This window comes from Callorhinus ursinus, unplaced genomic scaffold, assembly GCF_003265705.2.
Source record: "Callorhinus ursinus isolate GAN/ISIS: 27379988/994484 unplaced genomic scaffold, GSC_fseal_2.0 scaffold65, whole genome shotgun sequence".
NCBI classification, from domain to species: Eukaryota; Metazoa; Chordata; class Mammalia; order Carnivora; family Otariidae; genus Callorhinus; species Callorhinus ursinus.
The window spans coordinates 4,206,302-4,226,595 of NW_027397127.1; the positions used below are offsets into that span (position 1 = coordinate 4,206,302).

At 43.3% G+C, this 20,294-nt stretch overlaps 1 protein-coding gene across 6 annotated transcripts in view; it reads left to right on the forward strand.

The window, feature by feature from the left end:
- Window positions 1–2,958: 2,958 nt before the first annotated feature.
- Window positions 2,959–20,294, forward strand: part of CHRDL1 (chordin like 1) — a 114,428-nt gene continuing 97,092 nt past the window's right edge. For 2 of the 6 annotated variants that reach the window (XM_025853708.2, XM_073885745.1), the window contains exons 1-2: window positions 2,959–3,371; window positions 7,324–7,475. In XM_025853708.2, coding sequence (XP_025709493.2) covers window positions 3,220–3,371; window positions 7,324–7,475 — 304 coding nt within the window. In that variant the 5' untranslated portion in view covers window positions 2,959–3,219. The remainder of the gene's footprint in view (window positions 3,372–7,323; window positions 7,476–20,294) is intronic. The other 4 variants (XM_073885743.1, XM_073885746.1, XM_073885744.1 and 1 more) reach the window with 3 other exon arrangements.

Sequence of the window (20,294 nt, forward strand, 5' to 3'; positions counted from 1 at the left end):
CAACCACAATGAGCTATCTCAATACACCTATCCGAATGGCTAAAATTAAAAAATAATGGCAACAGTGAATGTTGACAAGAATGCAGAAAAACTGGATTTCTCATGCATGGCTGGTGGGAATATCAATAGTACGGCCACTTTGAAAAGCATTTGGCCGTCCTTAACGAAACTAAACACGCACTCACCATACAACCCAGGAACGGCACTGTTGGGCCTTTATCCCTGGGAAATGAAAAGTTATGTTCGTGCAAAATCTGGAGACCTATGTGCACAGCAGCTTGATCTGTAACTGCCCCAATCTGGAATGAACCCAGATGCCTTGCAGTCGGTGAATGGTTGAACAGGCTATGGTATGTCCGTACCGAGGAATATTAATTAGCCATAAAAAAGGAATGAATTATTAACATATGCCACAACTTGGATGGGTCTCCAGAGAATTATGATGAATTAAAAAGAAGCCAGTCTCAGAAGGTTACATACCCCGCATGATTCCGTGTAATACTCCTAAATGACAAGATTACAGAGATGGAGAACAGCTTAGGGGTTGCCAGGGAGTAGGAAGTCAGGGAGAGAAGCTAGGTGGGACTATAAAAGAGGAACACTGGGAATCTTTGTGGTGCTGGCGTTGTTCAGTACTTTGACTGTGGCAGTGGCCACATGAACCAACACGTGATAAAATTTCATAGAACTATACACACCGGCAAATGGGTGCATGTAAACCTGGTAAAATTGGAAGAAAGTGGATGGATTGTATCGATATTATACTACAGCTATGAGACATGTTACCACTGGGGGGTGAAGGGTATTTGGGAATTCCTCCAAATTATTTCTTACAATTGTAAATCTACAATTATCTCCAAATAAAAAAAGAAGGGAGTATGACATGATCCGTGCTCTAATCCCCATTTAATAGGAAGAAATAAGGCATGGAAATAATCCTCAGTTTAGTTTAAATAAGGCCTGGTAGGAAGTGGAGGTTTGGACTCACCCAAATTAGAGTTCCCAATTCAGAAATCAAGACCAACTAATACAAGGACCACCATCATTTACATGAGTGAAGAACCTTTCAGAAAATCCCAGCAGCTCCCTTATATAGTTGCCAAGTGTATAAGAGATCCTGAGCAAAAACTGCCCAGTTCAAAAGAACCATTTGATCACAGCAAATTGTTTTAAGCTTTTTTTTAATTGTTTTAAGCTTTTAAGCCACTAGGTTTTGGGATGGTTTATTATGCGGTAATCAGAATATTACATCAGGCAGGGGAGCGAGTGGTAGTAGCCAAATACATGAGTTGTAAATTTCAGTGAGTCTACTCATTTTCAATGCTAGGATCCATGTTCGTCCCAGGCTGTTGTTCCTGGAACCCATTTTCCTGAATACATACTCTCTAGGCAAGTTGGCAGTGATGATGGGGACTGGGGAACGCAGATACAAAGGAAATTGAACAACCAGTTCTTGCCTTGAAGAACTCACAGTCTTGTGAGACAAAACATCAGCACATTAAATGGCATGAGAACAGTTATAAGGCAACAAATCAGCAAGTTCAAACTAATATACTACAGCACAAATTGAATGCATGTGGCAGTGTATGGCTACCCAAACAGCGGAATGGAGCTAGACATTTTGGACCCTGAAGGCAACACTTTAGAAGGGCCCCTTTTCCTTCCTTAACGGTGAAATAAACATCTCCAGCAATGCAGGGGCTAGTTGGTTGATATTAACACTTCTGAAGAAAGAAGAAGGAGGTAATTTCCAGAGACAGTTATTCTTGTTTTACTTTTCCTTTGTTCTGTGTTCCCGATACGTGATTTTGGGGCAAGCTACAATTTCCCTGAGCATCAATTTCCTCATCTCCAGGCTGGAGGTAACAATCAGAGAGTAGTGGGTTGAAAGTCAGGAAACCTGACATGGAATCTCAAATCTGTCATTTACTACCTGCATGACCTTGGATACATCACCTCCCTCCACCCCATCCATTTCCTCTTCTGTGACATGAAGATGTTGAGCTCCACGGTCCAGAAGATCCCTACCGACTGACTCTAACACTTGAGGCCACAGATAGTTCATAGTTGGTGGTGAGGGGTTAAAACAGTAATGATGATGTATACGAAAGTAATCCATAAGCCATAAAGATATATAGGTGTTAGAAATAACAATATGATCCAGTTCCGTGTTAAAAAAAAAAAAAAAGCCCTGTAGCTCTCCTCCAAATTTAGGGGCTTAAAATATAAATAGGTACTGTCTGTCAAGGCAGCACTTTGGGGCCCTTAGAGGATTCTGAGAATTCTTTGTAACTACCTCTCATCAAATAAACACAACTTTGCACTAGTCTGTCTCAGGCTCACCAAGGCATCCCCAGGGCTATTGTGACTTCAAGGCTGGGTTCTTGGCCCAACTCAGAATCCTAGGGACTGCTAGAACAGTGGTGGCTGTGGTGGGCCACTCCAAATTTTCTTCAAGACCCTGAACAGTTAGTAAAGGCCCTTTGCATGAGGCGCGGGGGCCCTCTCTGTGGGAGAAAGCAGATTTCTAAATCGTCCCCTCTCCCTCCACACAGACACCCGTCTCCACCCTGCCTTTAAGGACACCAACACTTTGCCACTTTTCCAGCCGCGGTGGGGATTGGGAAACGCCCCGAAATGATAAGCAGCTTGCTGGGGCGTAATTTGCGAGGCCAGCTCCTCCAGCGTCCCGCGCACCGGCTCAGGGCCGGACCAGGTGCACCCAGAGGGCCCCTGTGCCAGAGGACAGGGGTTGCGGGCTTCCAGATAGCGAGGTCGGAGGGTAGCCGGGGTCTCCAGGGCCCGCGCGAGTGGTGGGGAGCTCCTAGGTGCATTCCAGAGCAGAGGGGGAGGAGGGGCCGGAGGAGAGGTGCGGTCCCTTTAAGACCCCAACGCTGGCTTAGCCAGAGGAGGGGGGGTGCAGTGGGGGCGCTGCGTGATGGGAAAGTCGCCGGCTGAGCCTCACACTTTCTCCCGATTTCTTAACTTTCGGGCCCGCGGAGCAGGAGTAAAGGCGCTGTGCCGGGGCGGAGACCCGGCTGCGGGCTTGCGGCGGCTGCGCGCCCGTGGACTTCCCGCCTGCGCCGGGCGGCCGGCCTCTCGGGCCAAGTGGGGAGCGGGCGGCGGGCGGGCAGGTGGCCCCGGGCCGCCGCGCCCGCGCCTTGGCTCTGCCCCCGGGAGCCGAGCGAGCCGCTGTTCCCTCGTGGTGTGAGGGCGGTGATGTTTTTCCTCCCACCCACTTTGGAGTCCCCCCTCCCCCTTCGCGCGCACTCTAGCTCTCGCCACAACCTGCGAGCCCCAGACCTCGGAGGAGCGCCCCGGGGAGCTCGGAGCGCGTGCACGCGTGGAAGACGGAGCAGGCCAGTGGCCAGGTCAGTGAGCAGTGCCCGATGCCCGCTCCCTCTACCTTCCTTTCCAGCCTTTGCACAGGTGGGGTGTCTTCTGTTGGCCCGAGCCGCCCCTGGACGGTCCCCCCGGGCGCCCCGAACTCCCCCGACCTGCCACCCCAACTTGCTCTCGGGTCCCGCAGCCAGCGGCCGGGCTGGAGGTGGGCTCCCAGGCGCAGGACCCCGGGCAGGTTAGGGACCTTGGATTCGAACTCACCACTTGCCACTCCCCGCTTGGCCTGCTTATCTCCAGGCTCTGGCGCCTGGGGAAGGCCACTTGGCCAGCCACCTAACGGCTTCTGCAGTCCCCTTCCTTACTGCCTGTGTCCCGAGAGCCTTTTTTTCTCGCTTGCTGCAGCGCCCTGGACCGGCGGGAGATTAATATGGGCTAAAGTTAATGAAACAGGGTGGACGGGGGCGAGAGGCTCCTCTAGCCCCTGGACATCTGTCTCATTTTCCGGCCCAGACCACTGGGGTCAGAGCCTGAGACGCTAGGCTCAGGAAGCAACGCAGCACTGCCAGAGCTTGGGGCCTGGAAAGCCTGCCTTCCAGAAGCTCCCGGGCCGGCCCTGCCACTAACTCTATGGGAATGGGCTGTTGAGTTCTCTGGGCTCCAGGGGGCCCATTTTGAAGGTGGAGTTGCTGTGGGGAATAAGATGAAATGATGGCTAGCAAGGTGTTTTGAAAGCCAAATGCAAAGCATTGTTTCTCAGTCATAAGCAGTAGTGAAGGCATTGCCTCTGACGAGAGACACCCTGGGCTAGAACTGCCAGTTTTTTGGTGGCTTCCCACCACCGGTGAACGGAGCTTTTCTTGTTGGGTGGTGGAGTGGGGAGAGGATCTCAGTGGATGGACGCGGTCACTGAGACCCCAGTGTCTTCTTGTTGTTTGTCCCAAAGAGAAGCACTACCCTCCCCCCGGGGTGGGGGGCTGTCCCACAGAAGACAGTGAATGTGAGTTTACAAGGTCAGTCAAGCCTCTCGGGAGGAATAAAGAGACACTGTGGGCCGTGAAGCACTGGCTGACGTGCTCATCCCTTAGCCTGCCTTTGGGAAAGTCTCTCTGGTTCTCTTCTACCCAGGAGACGTCTTCTGAGAAGGTCTGGACTTCTGACACTTGATGACCCAGATTGCCTTGTGGTTCCGACCGGGCAAGGAGCCTTCGGTCCCTTTGCTAGATGCAAATGAACTGTGAATGTTTGTTTCATGGAGGCACCTGAATGGATACACTTCTTTAGGTTCTGACATGTTTCTTGTTCTTTTGTTGTTTTTTTTTTTTTTAAGATTTTATTTATTTTTTTGACAGAGAGAGACACAGCGAAAGACGGAACACAAGCAGGGGGAGTGGGAGAGGGAGAAGCAGGCTTCCCGTGGAGCAGGGAGCCCGATGCGGGGCTCGATCCCAAGACCCTGGGATCATGACCTGAGCTGAAGGCAGACGCTTAAAAACTGAGCCACCCAGGCGCCGCTTCTTGTTCTCTTGTAAACCGCCCCCTCCCCAGGGTTGCAGGATTTTGTGTTCTTACTTGCTTTCTTGGGGGTGGGGAGCCTGGATCCCCCCAGACAGGTCTGTGGCTACATTTCTAAGTAACCTGTAGGAGAGTCAGTGCAAGTTCAATGGCACAACAGCCCGAGTGAAGCAGAGAGTTAATGCAGAAATAACTCCAGTTAACTGGGTCAAAGTATAATTTGAAAAATTAAGGACAGTTTGGCTCTTTGCAAGTATAAGAGTCGGCATGTTTGCTGAGCAATGCTCACTTAGGTTTATTGCTGCAGTCCCAACAAATGTCTTGAAACCACCTCCCTCCCCCAAAAGAAAAAGTTAAAGGGATCAGGCGACATTGAACCGGGAGGAGTCCTGGGGAGGGAATTCTTCTCAGTTTATATTTCTGCACAGAATACAAAGACAGGACTTCAGATCTTGTAAATCAAAAGTGAATATTTATAAAGCGATTCATTTTCTGATGTTCTCCATCACAGCCTGGGAGGCCACACAGATGACAGGAACGCCAAAAGAGATTAATTGCTCTCTCGTCACCAACTTTTCTATTTGCTCATAACATTAGTTGGGACCCAAGAAAAGCAAAAAAAATTCTGAGAGCCGTTTTCTTGCCAGCTTGAGTTATGAAGCAATGCTACTGTTCACCGAATCGCCCAACCATTGTACAAGAAAAACAACCCTGTTGGTTCTTGCATGGGGAGACCCAAAAACTGTGGTTTCAGAAATACCCCCTGAGATCCATATGTGATTGTGATAAATTGGATTTCAGCGGTTAGAAAATCTTTCTCATTCGAAGGCTTGGGGGATAAGCTTATTAAAGTAGGCTCAGAAAGAACCTCCTGGGGTGGGCAGCTGTGTTAAACCGTTCATGGAAATGATTTGCTTCAAGGGGGACCTGGTAGCTCTCAGAGGACAGAGACGTGCTGAGTGATTGAAGCTGGACCACAAGCTCACAGAGGGGACCAAGATGTCAGAACCAAGGCCTTTGGGAGGCTAGGAACATGTCCTATGAGAATTTGGCCCTTGTTTAAGGAGCAGGAAGGGGCTCCTGGGTGGCTCAGTCGGTTAAGCGACTGCCTTCAGCTCGGGTCATGATCCCAGGGTCTTGGGATCGAGCCCCACATCGGGCTCCCAGCTCAGCGGGGAGCCTGCTTCTCCCTCTCCCCTTGCTCCAACCCCCTGCTCATGCTCTCTCTCTGTCAAATAAGTAAATAAAATCTTAAAAAAAATACGGAGCAGGAAGGAGGTAGAGAAGGCAGACGGGTGCTGCAAATCATGGCACAAGTTATTCTGTATTTTCTACTTCGGTTACATAGCCATAATTTCAAACAATGGCTTTCAATTTGTCTGGATAAGTTCATAGCATTTCAAGTAGGAGCTGTGGCATCCCCATCGCGGCCCAAAGACAGTTCAGTTCTCCAGAATGATCATCTTGCATTTCTGCCAGCTCTTTATACTCAGTATTTAGGTTGGCCCCTCAGAAAAGATCAATGCGTTTAATTCCCATTGGGGTTAACCCCGGATTGAAAGGTGGTGTTTCTCAGACATTTACATACTTTCAAATCATCCACTGGAAGGGTTTTATGGACTCTAAAATCTATGGAAATGACCCGTGGCTGGACCTGAGCAAGCTTTCTGTGTTTTAAGGCTCAAAAGGTTTAAGATTTCCACCCCTTAGACTAGAAATGCAAGTCTCATACTTTGAAGAATTGTAGTTGCTTTGATGGTCTTCTGCATGGTGGTGCAGTGTGAACACATTATCTATTTAAATTGGCCTAATGTCCCTCAAAAATGGCCCACTAGAAGTTTCTGTTTCGCAGTGGACTTCACATGAGAGCAATATGTCTGAACCGTTAAGGTGTTTACTTGTGTCCATTTGCTAATTATATCCATCTTTTCCAACATAAGTAACCCAACTGCACATCTTTATAGATCTCATAGAAGACACAGGAGAAACATTGACCAATTTACGCCTCATCCCTGAAGGATTAATAAATAGCAGTAGTCTTGAAGCTAAGATGAGTTAACTTGCATTTCAGAAATTGTTTGGGTCCCATGCCTATTATTTTTATCTTGGTTGCCAGAGGAGTCGTTTTGCAAACCCATTTCCCTTTTCTCCCAAAGAAAATCTCTTGGGAAATCAACTCTAATTCTGTTAGAAGGGATGATTTCAAAATTTATTTTTATTTTCCTATTACTTGCCTGTAAGGATTTTAGCCTTAGCATTGGATAGGAATGCATGTTCATCTGCTTGAATTTTCCCCCTTAATCTTTGCAAGACAGGAGAGGCAAGTGCTCTTTCTTACACAGGAAAGCAGTGCTTACCCTTACGTAAATCCTCTAGCATTTTTCCCCCCTGACATGTTAAAAGCGTAAGCATCGGTGATCTCCCATCAGTTTCAGACGCCCTAAGTCTTTTCTCCTGCTTTCTTCCCAGCAGCTTGGATACACCGGGCCCTGAAAGTTTTGAGCAGCCTTTTGCAGCGGTGAAGATGAGAAAAAAGTGGAAAATGGGAGGCATGAAATACATCTTCTCCTTGTTGCTGTTCGTTCTTTTCCTAGAAGGAAGCAAAACAGAACAAGTAAAACGTAAGTGTCTTGAGTTTAACAAACAAGATACTTTCTTGTAATTTCTTTGAAAATGTGGTTATAATCCGTAGGGATTGTGATTTAGCCCAAATGTGGCCATACCATTATTCTAAGAGAAGAAAGTGAATGTTACTGGTTTATGCATGAGTTGATAAAAGAATGAGTGCTCTGCATCGGGCCAACTAAATTTGGGGCTGTTTTTCTGATTATCATATAGTTTTCATCTCCTAGAACACATGACACATTAGCCTATTTTCCTTTTCCTGTTCTAAGCTGCACAAATCTCATTCCATTTTACGTAACTCTAGAAATATCTGACAGATGAGCTGGATTTTTTCCCAAATTTCAGACTCTTCAGCAAAGGTTTTCAGTTTATGTAAAAGAATAACACAGAAAAGAAAAAAAGAAAACGAAAAAGAAAAAGTAAGGCAGGCTCTGCCTATTCCCTTATGCCACAAAACGAAGAAAGAAAAAAACCTTCACATGAACTGGATTCAGATGAAAAATCCTTTGAGGAAATTGAGATTCCAGGGACCGTGAGCAAATCGGATGCCGTTTATTGAAAGAACGTCCCCGCAAAGCCAGGGAATATTTCTAGAAAGTCAGCGATCCGTGTGATGGGCTAACACATTGGAGAAAGCCGAGTGGCAGGAAGGGGGTATAATTAACCCTCCTGGCTGCCACGTTTGGGAGATTTATGCGTAACCGTTGACATCGCTGCTCTTGTTAGGGGCTTTCTGCTGAAAGTCCGAGCCTCACCTTCTTGGGGCCACTTGCAGCCCTCTCTGGGGTAGACGCTTGCTCTAAATTGGAAGGAGAAACCACTGCTTTGGTTCCCGTCTTTGGCTGCATCAAAAGAAGCACAAAATGGAGCTGGGCCAAGAGGGGCATTCTCTGCTCCACTGAACTTATTCATGAGAAGGAACTGTGAAAATCTTCCTGGTAGGGGCTGCCGCAGCACATGAAGCCCATCACTGCAACATTTATCTCCTTTATCAGCGCAAGTTGACTATAGCCGGCATGAGGCTTGCTGACAGGGAAAACGGTGCCAAATCCATTCCACCATGACATGTATTTCTGTCCCACTACACTTTTCATAGTCCTCTCTGTCTTCTTCCCGGGAGAAGGGGTGCTTTTGATTAGGCTTCTGAGCGTGAGTGACCTGTGGTGTTATCTAGCATGATGGGGACACGTGAGGAAGTTTAGCGGGGCCCAGGTATTGGCTAGGAAACTCTGCATCAGTTTCTCTCTTGTCAGAAAGCTCTCCTTTAAGTGGCCGTGATAGAAAAGTTGTCCATTCATCTTCAGCTCTGCTTACAACCCAGCTGGGCCTAAGATCCTTGCTCTCTTATGACCTGTTAACTGATGGCGTCATAGGGGAAGCTTGCAACTCTTGGAAGGCCATCTCTTCTGGGAAGTCTTCCATATGTACGAAGACTTGAGGAATACTGTCCGTGTAACCTTGAGCTTACTTGACAAACCAAAGAAAAATCAGACTTCAAAAATATTTATAGGCCCCACACTATCACTTTCTAATGGGTTCTGCTGCCTATGAATTTGTCCCAAGCCCTTTTGATACTCAGTTGGTGTCAAAATGATTACATAATAGATGGCTTAGGGCCCCAGTTCTCTTCTCGTGTTTCAGCTTTACAGTCAGATGATGCGGCTAAGGGCATGGTCATCCCCTGAATGAGCCGCTCAGGATCATTCTGTGTGGCCACGCCCAAGCTAACTGTCTCGAGGACATGTGCTAAGTTATCTCCACTAAAGGGGAAATCTCAGAGCATGTGCCCTCTGTACATTGCCTTGATACACACAGACACACACACACACACACACACACACACACACACACAGACATGCACAATGCATGCACAGAGATTTGTACTGTAGCTCTAACAATGAGAAGTCAGAAGCAGTGGAAATGTCAGTCCATTGGGGGAATGGTTACATAAACGATCTGTGTAATGTACTATCATGCTAGCATTAAAAACACTGCATATTACAAATCTGAGAGCCCTGCGAAATGCTTACCTCCTTTTTAAACTTCATAAATTTTAAAATTAGTAACAGTCATCATACAAAACAATCTGAAAGTATCTGGGCTTTATAAGAATGTGTGTCCCTCAGCTACCAACCCCCTTCCCAGGGGAAGCTATTACTAATAGTTTGCTATGTGTTCTTCCAAACTCTTCCCTCTGTGTCCTAAAAACACACATACATGTTTGTAAGTTTTTTTTTCTTTTACGAAGATGGGGTATGATATGTATTTTTCTGTAACTTTTATTCAGATAGGTGTCTGGGACATCCTTCCATGTCAGAGCCTTGCCATATAACGGTACCGTATTCTTTCTCATGCCTGGGTAGTTTCCGGTCATATAAGCGTGCCATGGTTTAATTAACCAGTCGCTAGTTGTATATATTGAGGTTGCTTCCAGTTTTTGCTGTTACAACTAAGGCATTGATGAACACCTTCGGGCACTTAGGCAAGTATTTGTGAGGAATCGTTTGGTCAGTGTGGATGTTCACTTTTCACCTTGGTAAGCACTGTCAAATTATCCTTCAAAATGAGTTGTGTTCATTTCTACTTCCACTGGCTATGTATGAGTGTCCTTCTCTAACTCCTTCACCAAAAATATAATTAATCTTTGTATCTGGGGGCCCATTTAATAGTGGGAATCATATTTCAGTTTTGCTGTGATATTTTCCTGTTACCGGCGTATCTTTGCCATTCGTTTTCAAGCCAATTGTATTTCTTCAGTGACTGGCCTATTTTGCAGTTAGGTTGCTTGTCTTGGTGGTCGGTAAAAACTTACTTATTAACATTTTGTTATTTTGAACCTTGTTAGTGACCTTTTGTGTTTAAAATATTATTTTCCCCATCTGCCAGTTCCTTTAAACTTTAAGTTGGATTTGCCCATAGAGAGGTTTTAAATGCTGGTGTCATCAGATCTGTTATTTATTTCCTTTATGGCTTCTGAATTTCTTCTTCCTAAGGAGGTCCTTATCACTCGCTCTGTTATATTTTCTTCTGCTTCCATTATGTCAGGTTTTACCCATAGTTCTTTATTCCATCTGAAATTTATAGTCGTGTGTGGTGTGCAGTGGGGAGCTAATTTTTTTTAATCTGTGGGTGGTAGGCTCATGACTTCTTTTTGCTCATCTCTGTGCCTCTGTTTATTCGGGAGTTTCCACAATTGGCAAGTATGACTCTTAAAACAGGGATAAAAATCTGGGAAAACTCCGGGTAACGTGTTAAATGTAAAGGTAATAAACCCTCCTGTCTCTCCTTGCTGCCTGATGCCATTTTACACAAGGCAGCCAAGGGTTTTGACCCTTCATGGGTTGGTTTCAGTATAAGCTCCTTTGTCAATGCAGACCCTCTGTAGCCTGCTTGCTCTCCTGTCTTGGGCGTCAGGGTGGAAGGAGGGGGCATGCCCTTTGGTCAAAGATGCTCACTCAATTGATGTAGAATCGGAAGAGTTCTGGAGAAAAGGCCATATTTGCAAAAAGCCGTTTTCACAAGGAAAGGGAGGGCTGGATGCTGCCACTCGCTAGTAGCTAATTAGCCATAGTTATGTTGCTCTCTCAGGAGACAGGACAGGTTCTGGAACCCAGCGAATCCTGATGGCTCATTGCAATGGATGACGGAGCTGTGTGTGGCTTATAGAAAAGTCTGTTACTGTCCAGAATCAGCAAGGTTTGAGGTCCATAGTGGGGGGAGGGGGAGTCTTTCTGTAACTCCATTATGCTCTGTTGTTAAAGTTGTAGTCAAAGAGGCCAGGAAGCTCTTTTGAAGTTCAAAGGAGCGTAACATTCAGCGCATGATAATTCATGCAAATATGGGACAGGCAAACTGAAGAGTTTGCCTCTTTTGGCAGTTCTAACGTGGGTAATGAACGATCCATCAAAGTGAGGTGGAAGGAATGAGACGTGGGGAATATTCAGTTATGTATTTCCCAAGGACCAGCCCGGGCCAGGTCTGGCAGAGGTTCTGGGGAGAGGGATTGTCCATGTATTTCATGGAGTCCATTCCTCCTGTATAAGGCGAGTTAGCTGGATCTTCTAAGGGACTAGAATCTCACTCCTTTTTTCTCTTCAGGAGAAAAGCTTCCGGTGTTCATATCTGGCTGAAAATGAGCCTGTTATGGAGCCTACCGTGAGCTTCTCTATTGTGAAAACCAACCAGAGAGGCTTGAGTTTTCCTCTTCTAGGTTCTCGCTTGGACATTTGATGTGATTATTGGATGGTAGAAAGAAGCAAGCAAAAGAGTAGATCTCTTCTCTTAGAGGCTCTTAATAGGTGGAAGTTGACAAAAGGGAGAACATCTTAACTTTGGATACCGTAATGCTTTGCAAAGTACATTCTTTTTTTTAAGATTTTATTTATTTGAGAGAGAGAGCACATATGAATGGGGAGAGGGGCAGAGGCAGAGGGAGAAACAGATTCCCCGCTGAGCAGGGAGCCTGATGCAGGACTCGATCCCAGGACCCTGAGATCATGACCTGAGCTGAAGGCAGACGCTTAACCCACTGAGCCACTCAGGCACCCCCCCCAAAGTACATTCTTATTTTTTATGTTGGGGGTGCCAGTGGGGTTGGGTGTGGAGGCTCTGGAGTCAGCTTAGATCCAAACCCCAGGTCTTCAAATTCAATGTTCTGTTCACGACCCGTTTGCTTCTAGCAATTCTCTGGGGGGAAGCCAGTTCATACTCTTGAATAGAAGCCCATTCCTTTGCTCATGGCAGCCACTTACCACATAAGGGGTGATCCAAGTGAATGAATAAAGAACTTTGTAACCAGAATTCCTAAGAGAGGCAGTATACTATTGGGGAGTTAAAAGGGACTAACACCAACATTATTCAGGAACCTGAAGAAGCTAAGCCAAAGGAAATTTGTGAGGAAGGTTAAAAATATGTGCCTCTATGTCCATGCTTCTTAGATTTCCCTGACTTCTCAGTGGGAGTGGAATGTCCTCAGGGTCTAATGGAAAGAGGACTGTGCTTAGGCGACCTCGTTTCTGATCAGTTCTGTTGCTTGCTGTGTGGTCTTGGTTGAGTCATTCATGCTCTCTGAGCAAAGGATTCTCTACTTATAAGCTGAGAATTCTTGCTTTCTGGATGGCAAAGTAAAGGACACTGGAGTAGGCACCGAGGATGTGGGAGGAGAGAAAATGAGGCTCTGGCTTTGGGTACTTGGAGCACACCTGGACTTTTATCACTGTCCCAAGGTCATTGCAAAGAGCATTTATTCCTTTAAGATTTATAGCCTGCCTGCTTCTAAAAAAGATTAGATACAGGTTACATATGAAAGAATAGCTGCAAGCTAACATTTTTAAAGATGAAATAAAATAGAGCACCTCTGAAGAAAGTGGGAAGTGTAGATGTTTTTAACACCTGGTTTGGTGCGCTATAGCATAGCATTCACAGTCTAAATTTGGCTTGCGCTTCCGAAAAGACAAAAAGAGGGAGTTTGGGGTGGCTGGCGAGAGAAAATTACAGTTTCATCTACAGAGATTATTCCTACCTCCCACCCATTCAGGCAGTATTGATCATGGGATGTTTGAATAAGGCACATTTGGGAAGTACAAGGATACCATCTGTAACCTTGGTTTCAGAGAAGAAAGAAGAATGGCCTTTCTTTATTGACTCTGTAAAGGAAGAGGGCAAGTAGTAAATTATAACTCAATAAAAGTCTTTCCATAAGTGTGAGGGCACTGTGGTCCAGATCCTTTTAACTTCGGATGATCTAGACGTAGACTAGATTGTTGGTTATCAGACACCCTAAGCAAGCTTTATATTAACATGATGTTTTTTTTTTCTGATTTTAAAATAGATGCTAAAATAAAAAGCTAAGTCACCTCCAAAAAATAATAATAAAATAAAATAGATGCTCATTGTTAAACATTCAGAAGACCCAGAAAAACATAACGAAAACACGGGCGCCTGGGTGGCTCCATTGGTGAAGCATCTGCCTTCGGCTCAGGTCATGATCCCAGGGTCCTGGGATCGAGCCCCGCATCAGGCTCCCTGCTCGGCCGGGAGCCTGCTTCTCCCTCTCCCTCTGCCCCTCCCCCTGCTCATGCTCACTAGTCTTTTTTTTCCATGCTCAGCTATACATACATGTTATCATACATATACATTATTTTACAAAAATGAAGCCCTGCCTTAGAACCAATTTGGTTCACAATTGATTCTCGAAAATGCACCTGCAATGGTGATGGATCCCATGTTGTTTGAAGCAAAAGCTGGATTTTTTTCGATATCTGTTGCAGGGCATGCAAAGTTGATCCTGCTGTGAAAAAAGTTCAAGAGCACATCTTGAACTCTTGACCAAATGGAAAGCAAACCTCCTTTAGTAGAGACTTGCGCCGCCAAGGTGCTGATAGGAAGAACAACTTGTTTGTTCAAACAAGAGCTTTGATTTTTACCCAAAGTCCTGTGCCAGATGACATGTAAGAGATGATTTTAGCCAGAAAAATACTCAGGTCAGGTTTCACCAGCCAAGCAGCCTTTCTGTGAAAGGATCTCCACGTGGCCTCATGGTAGGGACTGAGGAGAATACTGCCAACTCCCAGTTATCCATGCTAGTGGGGGGGGGCTAGAAGAGCGCAATAAATTGAGATTTCATGGAAAATCTTCAGTTCTTATCTGAGCCAATGGTGTGGCCTTGCTCATTGTCAAACCTCTTTGAAATATGGACTCTTTTCTTCTCGTTGAGTTTGCCCACCTGCTGGTAGAAAATTGACACAGCCACGAGGTGCAGATAGTGGGAGGGTCATGATGGGTAGAGGCTGCTCAATATATATGAATTTGAATTAATTTGAGGCAAATGATCTAAATAGGAATAAGGCAAATCAACTCCAGATACACAGGAATAAGCTGGTTATACAGGCTGGGGAATTGGACTTCTTCCTGGCATCCATAACCTGGAAATGAAGTCTTAAAGCCCTGAGGAAATCTGATAGAGACTTCAATCCCAGGAACCCAATTGCCAGAGAAATAGGAGACTTTTTCTTCTGTAACTATATCTTGTCTTGCCCTTCCTCTGCTCCGCTTCAAGTTTGATAAATGACAGAAGTATTTATGCTTTCATTTTTTCTGCCTTATTATAGTCCATAATAGCCTTTTTAAAAATAATTAAAAAGGAACTCGTGTACTTGATTTGTCTGCTCATATAATGAACAGCAAAGATTCATCGCTCTTTTCACTGACTGTATGTGTTATAATAAAGTAAATATTATTGTAATACTTGCATGATGATGTGTCTACAGTAATAGCTCTTATCAAAAACAGTTCCTAAGAATGTTTTCTTGCTTTTAGACTGGCGATGAAGTTATTGACCTTTTGACCTAGTCCTGGGTGCTAGACAGTAACAATCAGGGAAAACAGTGATGGCATAGTGACGCATCTCTGTTTACTTTTAATCATCATTATTTCTGTTAACAGGGGCCCCTAAAGTAGCAGGGATCGCCACGTCTAATTAGGGCCAGCCGCACCATTTGAAGATTAGCTATGACAATGCAGGTTGAAGCTCCATCTCAAATGTTAGTTGCAGTTCCTTTGGGACCAAGTTCTGCTCGCAGATACCATTAGTTAGTGGTAAGTCATGCATTCTCCAGCTGGTATCTGTCAGCTACTGGCAAGTGATAAGCTTACTTTTCCTTGCCTGTATCTTCTAGAAGTTGGCGAGTCATCGTTGTTTTAATAAAATCAGCTCACATGTGCTTCTTATCCAAGTGATATACTGGGACTTTAGGTGTGGTCAATTATGCTGTGCAACTCATTAAATTCTCCCCTGGGTTAATGCCAAAAACTTTGTAAAAATTGAGACTTCTAAGCATGTGCTGAAATTGACTTTACCACAGCTCCTTAAAATTGATCATTGTTCAGTGTACTCATCGAGAAATCCACGGTAATTGTGCCAACCACTCAATCCTAGACACCCGTGGTAAAACATGTCTTAAGGATTATAGCGTTTGCTTCCATTATGTGTTTGAAAAAAAAATCAGAGTCGGTAATTGCAGAAGCTTTGTTTAGTAACTCCGGTGGCATCACAGTTTCACTCCGTGTCTGCCTCCATTTCCTGAGTTTGCTCCTTCCAAGAGTTTGTGGATATCTAGCTGGGGCATAATTGGCCAAATCCTATATTGCTGAGATGATGAAACACTATTATGTTTGCAGTTAGGACCACGTTTCTATCAGAAGTTAGTGTTTGAGTAAGATTTTCATCAAGAAGCATAGTTTGCCAGCCACTGGTACCATAATATGGAAGAAAGGCCATGTGAGTATTATCAGGTTTTGAGAGAATGAAAAAGAACTTCCAGCTCGGCTAATCTATCTTCCCAACTAGATTTCAAACCCTTTGACAGCATGGGTACTATTTTTTTTTTTTTTTGCCTTGTAAACACATTTAAAAAATTATTTTTTTTAGAGATTTTACTTATTTATTTGTCAGAGAGACAGAGAGTGAGAGGGAAAGAGGCAAGCAGAGGGAGAGGCAGGCTTCCCGTTGAGCAAGGGGCCTGATACATGAAAATGATAACATAAAATAACATAACATAAAATGATAACACCAACTCAAAAAGATATATGCACCCCTAAGTTTATTGCAGCACTATTTACAATAACCAAGATACGGAAGCAACCCAAGTGTAGATGAATGGATAAAGAAGATGTGGGATACACACATGCATACGTGCGCGCCACACACACACAGCGGAATATTGCTCATCCATCAAAAAGAATGAGATCTTGCCATTTGCAACAACATGGATGGAGCTAGAGGGCATTATGCTAAGTGAAATAAGTCAGCAGAGAAAGACAAATACCATGTGATTTCACTCATATGTGTACTCTAAAAAGCAAAGCAAGAGTGGGTACTATTTTATACTTTGTGCTTTTATCACAGTGATAGATACACAAAATGCATAATAAAGCCTACCAGATGTACCATTTTATACAGTCTATTTGGTTATGACTTGACTTTACTTTGAACAACTGATTCTTTAAAAGGTAATCGAAGCTGCTTCAACGGTGTCGCAGAAGGGTAACTTGAGAAATGTTAGGCAAGAATGTGTGGAAGCCTTTTATTTTCCAATTTCTCAAAGTTGGTGACCTGTACCTTACAACTATATAGCTGGAAAAGCTAGAATCCTCTGGTGGTTACAGCCCTTGGGTCTGAAGTCAGACTACTTAGGTTTGAATCCCAGCTCCATACCCTGACCAGTCATGTCAGCTTGGGTGCGTTACCAAATCTCCCTCTGCCTCAAATTCCTTATCTGAAAATGGGACTAATAGTGGAACCTACCTTACGGGGCTGTCGTGGGCATTTAGTGAATTCGTGTATGTGAAACCCTTAGAACCGAGCCTGGCTTATAGGAAAGTGTTCAACAAATACTAATTGCTCTTTTTGTTATTGTTGAGAATGCTTTGACCATTCTCATCTGGCTCTGTTGTGTAGGGCCTGGTTACCTGGCTGCTTTTTATGCTTACCAGCTACCTCTTAGACTTTGAGCCACATTTAGAGCAGGAAAATTCAGATCGCTTAATTTTCATACTTTGTCTAACAACTCTTTTTAGAGACTGACTTTGGGGCAAATGGAATCTATTGAGTGAAACGAGTCATTTCGGGTAGATCTGTGGATTTCATGAATATGGGGTGCTCAGATATATTGAAAAGATCCATTTAATAATAGTGCCTGTGAAATCGCCTACCTTAAAGATATTTCAGAAATGAGATGGCAACTTGCTTAATAGCAATATATAAAGGATACTCTCCTTGTGGCATAAGTATATACTGTTTCTTTGGAAACAGACTTTCTTGCAAGTTAAAACTTTTTAATAATTTGGATGCGAGTTTTAAAAAATATGTAAAGACACCTAAAACCCACACTTTGATAGCTTGTCTTATTTTAGTGGCTCCTTAGTCTTTCAGGGGTCTTAATCTTGGATTTATCACATTTTTTTTTCCATATAGTAAGGGGTAAATCACCCGACCATGCAGACGGCATAGCTGATAGTGAGAGCTCATCCAATTTCATATTTTAAGTAGGTAGATTTAATGTCAATCTCTTAGGGAGCTAATTCAAGCAAGTACAGTAATTTAGGATCAAATGCATAATACACAAAGTTCCATCTTACTTTTCAATGTGGATTTAAATCAACAAACTTCTAGCTTAGCTACATTTGTGTCTTAGTGGCTGCAGACTTATATGAGTAGAATTATTTATGCTAGTCTAATAATGTCACTTGAATAGCCCCCTTTGTGGATTTGATTCTAAGTGTATACCCAGATATTTTCTGAAGTGTCTAGATAAGTCATATATGTGAAATGCAAATCACCTAGGTATTTGAGAGTGAGATTATAAATTTACTGTAGAGAAATGGTCACTCGCCTCTCACATGTGGAAAGTAGCCAAAGGTACCTCATTTAGATGTTTGTTTTGGGAAATTCAGTATCATTTCTCATCAGTTAAAGATGCTGGGATTGTTAGAATATTTAAAATATGTCCTACTCCATTCTAGAATATTGTGGATCAGGAGTCTTAATTTGTGTCTATACCAAGAAAATTTTATTTCTAAGACTTGGCTGAAAAGCACACAAGTTCTACCTAAAAAGTAATTTTGATTTTCTGAGTTCTTTCAGTTAACACATGATTTTGAACACCTACTCTGAGCTCAGAAATGTAGATTAATATAACAAGGTTAACAAAAATAGTAATATAACAAAATAAAAATACTTATTAAAATTGAATATATATTCAACCTTCCTGATAAAGAAAAATACTAGTTCTGTTTTCCACTACCAAATTGGCAATTTTATCTTATTTTTTATTAAATTTTTAATTATAATTCCAGTATAGTTAACGTATAGTATTATATTAGTTTTAGGAGTGTAATAAGTGATTCACCAATTCTATACATTACTCGGTGCTCATCATAAGTGTACTCTTTAATCCCCTTCACCCATTCCCCCACACACCTCCCTTCCAGTGACCATCAGTTTCTTCTCTATAGTAAGAATCTGTTTCTTGATTTGACTCTCTCTCTCTTTTTTTTCCCTTTGCTCATTTGTTTTGTTTCTTAAATTTCACATATGAGTGAAATCACACTGTATTTGTCTTTCTCTGACTGACTTGTTTTGCTTAGCATCATACTCTCTAGCTCTATCCATGTTGTTGCAAATGGCAAAATTTCATTCTTTGTCATGGCTGAATAATATCCCATCGTGTGTGTGTGTGTGTGTGTGTGTGTGTGTGTGTGTGTGTGTGTGTGTATCACAAACTCTTGGACCTACACCAGATAAAAATCTTCTGTACAGTGAAGGAAACAATCAGCAAAACTAAAGGCAACCTACTGAATGGGGGAAGACATTTGCAAATGACATATCTGATAAAGGCTTAGTATATATAAAGAACTGATATAACTCAACACCCAAAAAACAATCTAATTAAAAAGTGGGCAGAAGACATGAACAGACATTTCTGCAGAGAAGACATCCAGATGGCCAACAGACACATGAAATGATGCTCAACATTATTCATCAACAGAGAAATGCAAACCAAAGCTACAGTGGCACCTCATACCTGTCAGAATGGCAAAAATCAAGAACATAAGAAACAAGTGTTGGCAAGGATGTGGAGAGAAAGAAACCCTCGCATGTTGTTGGTGGGAATGCAAACTGGTGCAGCCACTGTGGAAAACAATATGGAGGTTCCTCAAATAGTTAAAAATAGAACTACCCTACAGTCCAGTAATCACACTACTGGGTATTTATCCAAAGAATACAAAAACACTAATTCAAAAGGATACACGCACCCATATGTTTATTTCAGAATTATTTACAATAGCCAAATTATGGAAGCATCCCAAGTGTCCAAATTGGCAAAGTTTTACACAAATTATCCAGTGTTGGGCATTCTCACCTACTGCAAATGGAAAGGCAAATTAGTACAGTTTTTCAGGAAGGCTGTTTGACAGTACAGTTCAAGAATTTGAATGCATTCAAAATCTTTGACTAATCAATCTACTTATAAGAACTTATATAAAGAAAATAGCCAATGTTGCATATAAAACTTTATACACTAGGATATTTATTTTAAAAAAATTTGTTTTAAAAAAAGGAAATGAAAAAAACCTGATACCCCCCAAATAGGGGATTGGTTAATAAATTATGGTTCCACTGTTTTGGTGTAGAATCACACCACTAAGCATGAAGTATAAGGGCATACTTAAGGGCACAAAAATATTCATGATATGTTAATTTTAGAATGTAGTTTAAAAAAATATATGTACTATATGCTGTTAACTTTTTGATGAAACCTTTATACAATGCATAGAAAATGTGTAGAAAAAAACTGGAAAGAGCTTCTGGTTTCTGGTCTGACATGTAAAGAGCTTAGAAGTTGTCACTTCCATTGTCACACAGAAAAAGCTGAAGGAACAACTCTTAAATCAGTTAGAAAATTGAGGTCACAGGGCAAACTGCCCTATGTTCTTTTTTTTTCTTAATATTTTATTTATTTATTTGACAGAGAGAGACACAGCAAGAGAGGGAACACACGCAGGGGGAGTGGGAGAGGGAGAAGCAGTCTTCCCGTAGAGCAGGAAGCCTGATGTGGGGCTCGATCCCAGGACCCTGGGATCATGACCTGAGCCGAAGGCAGATGCTTTACAACTGAGCCACCCAGGCACCCCTGCCCTATGTTCTTTACTCTGAAATCTGGAAAGCCTGGTGGATACAGTCACCACTTCTGGGTCCTGGTAGGAGCAAGGATATAGCTGGAGAAGGAGTATGTATTAGCTTGAGAGAAAAACTT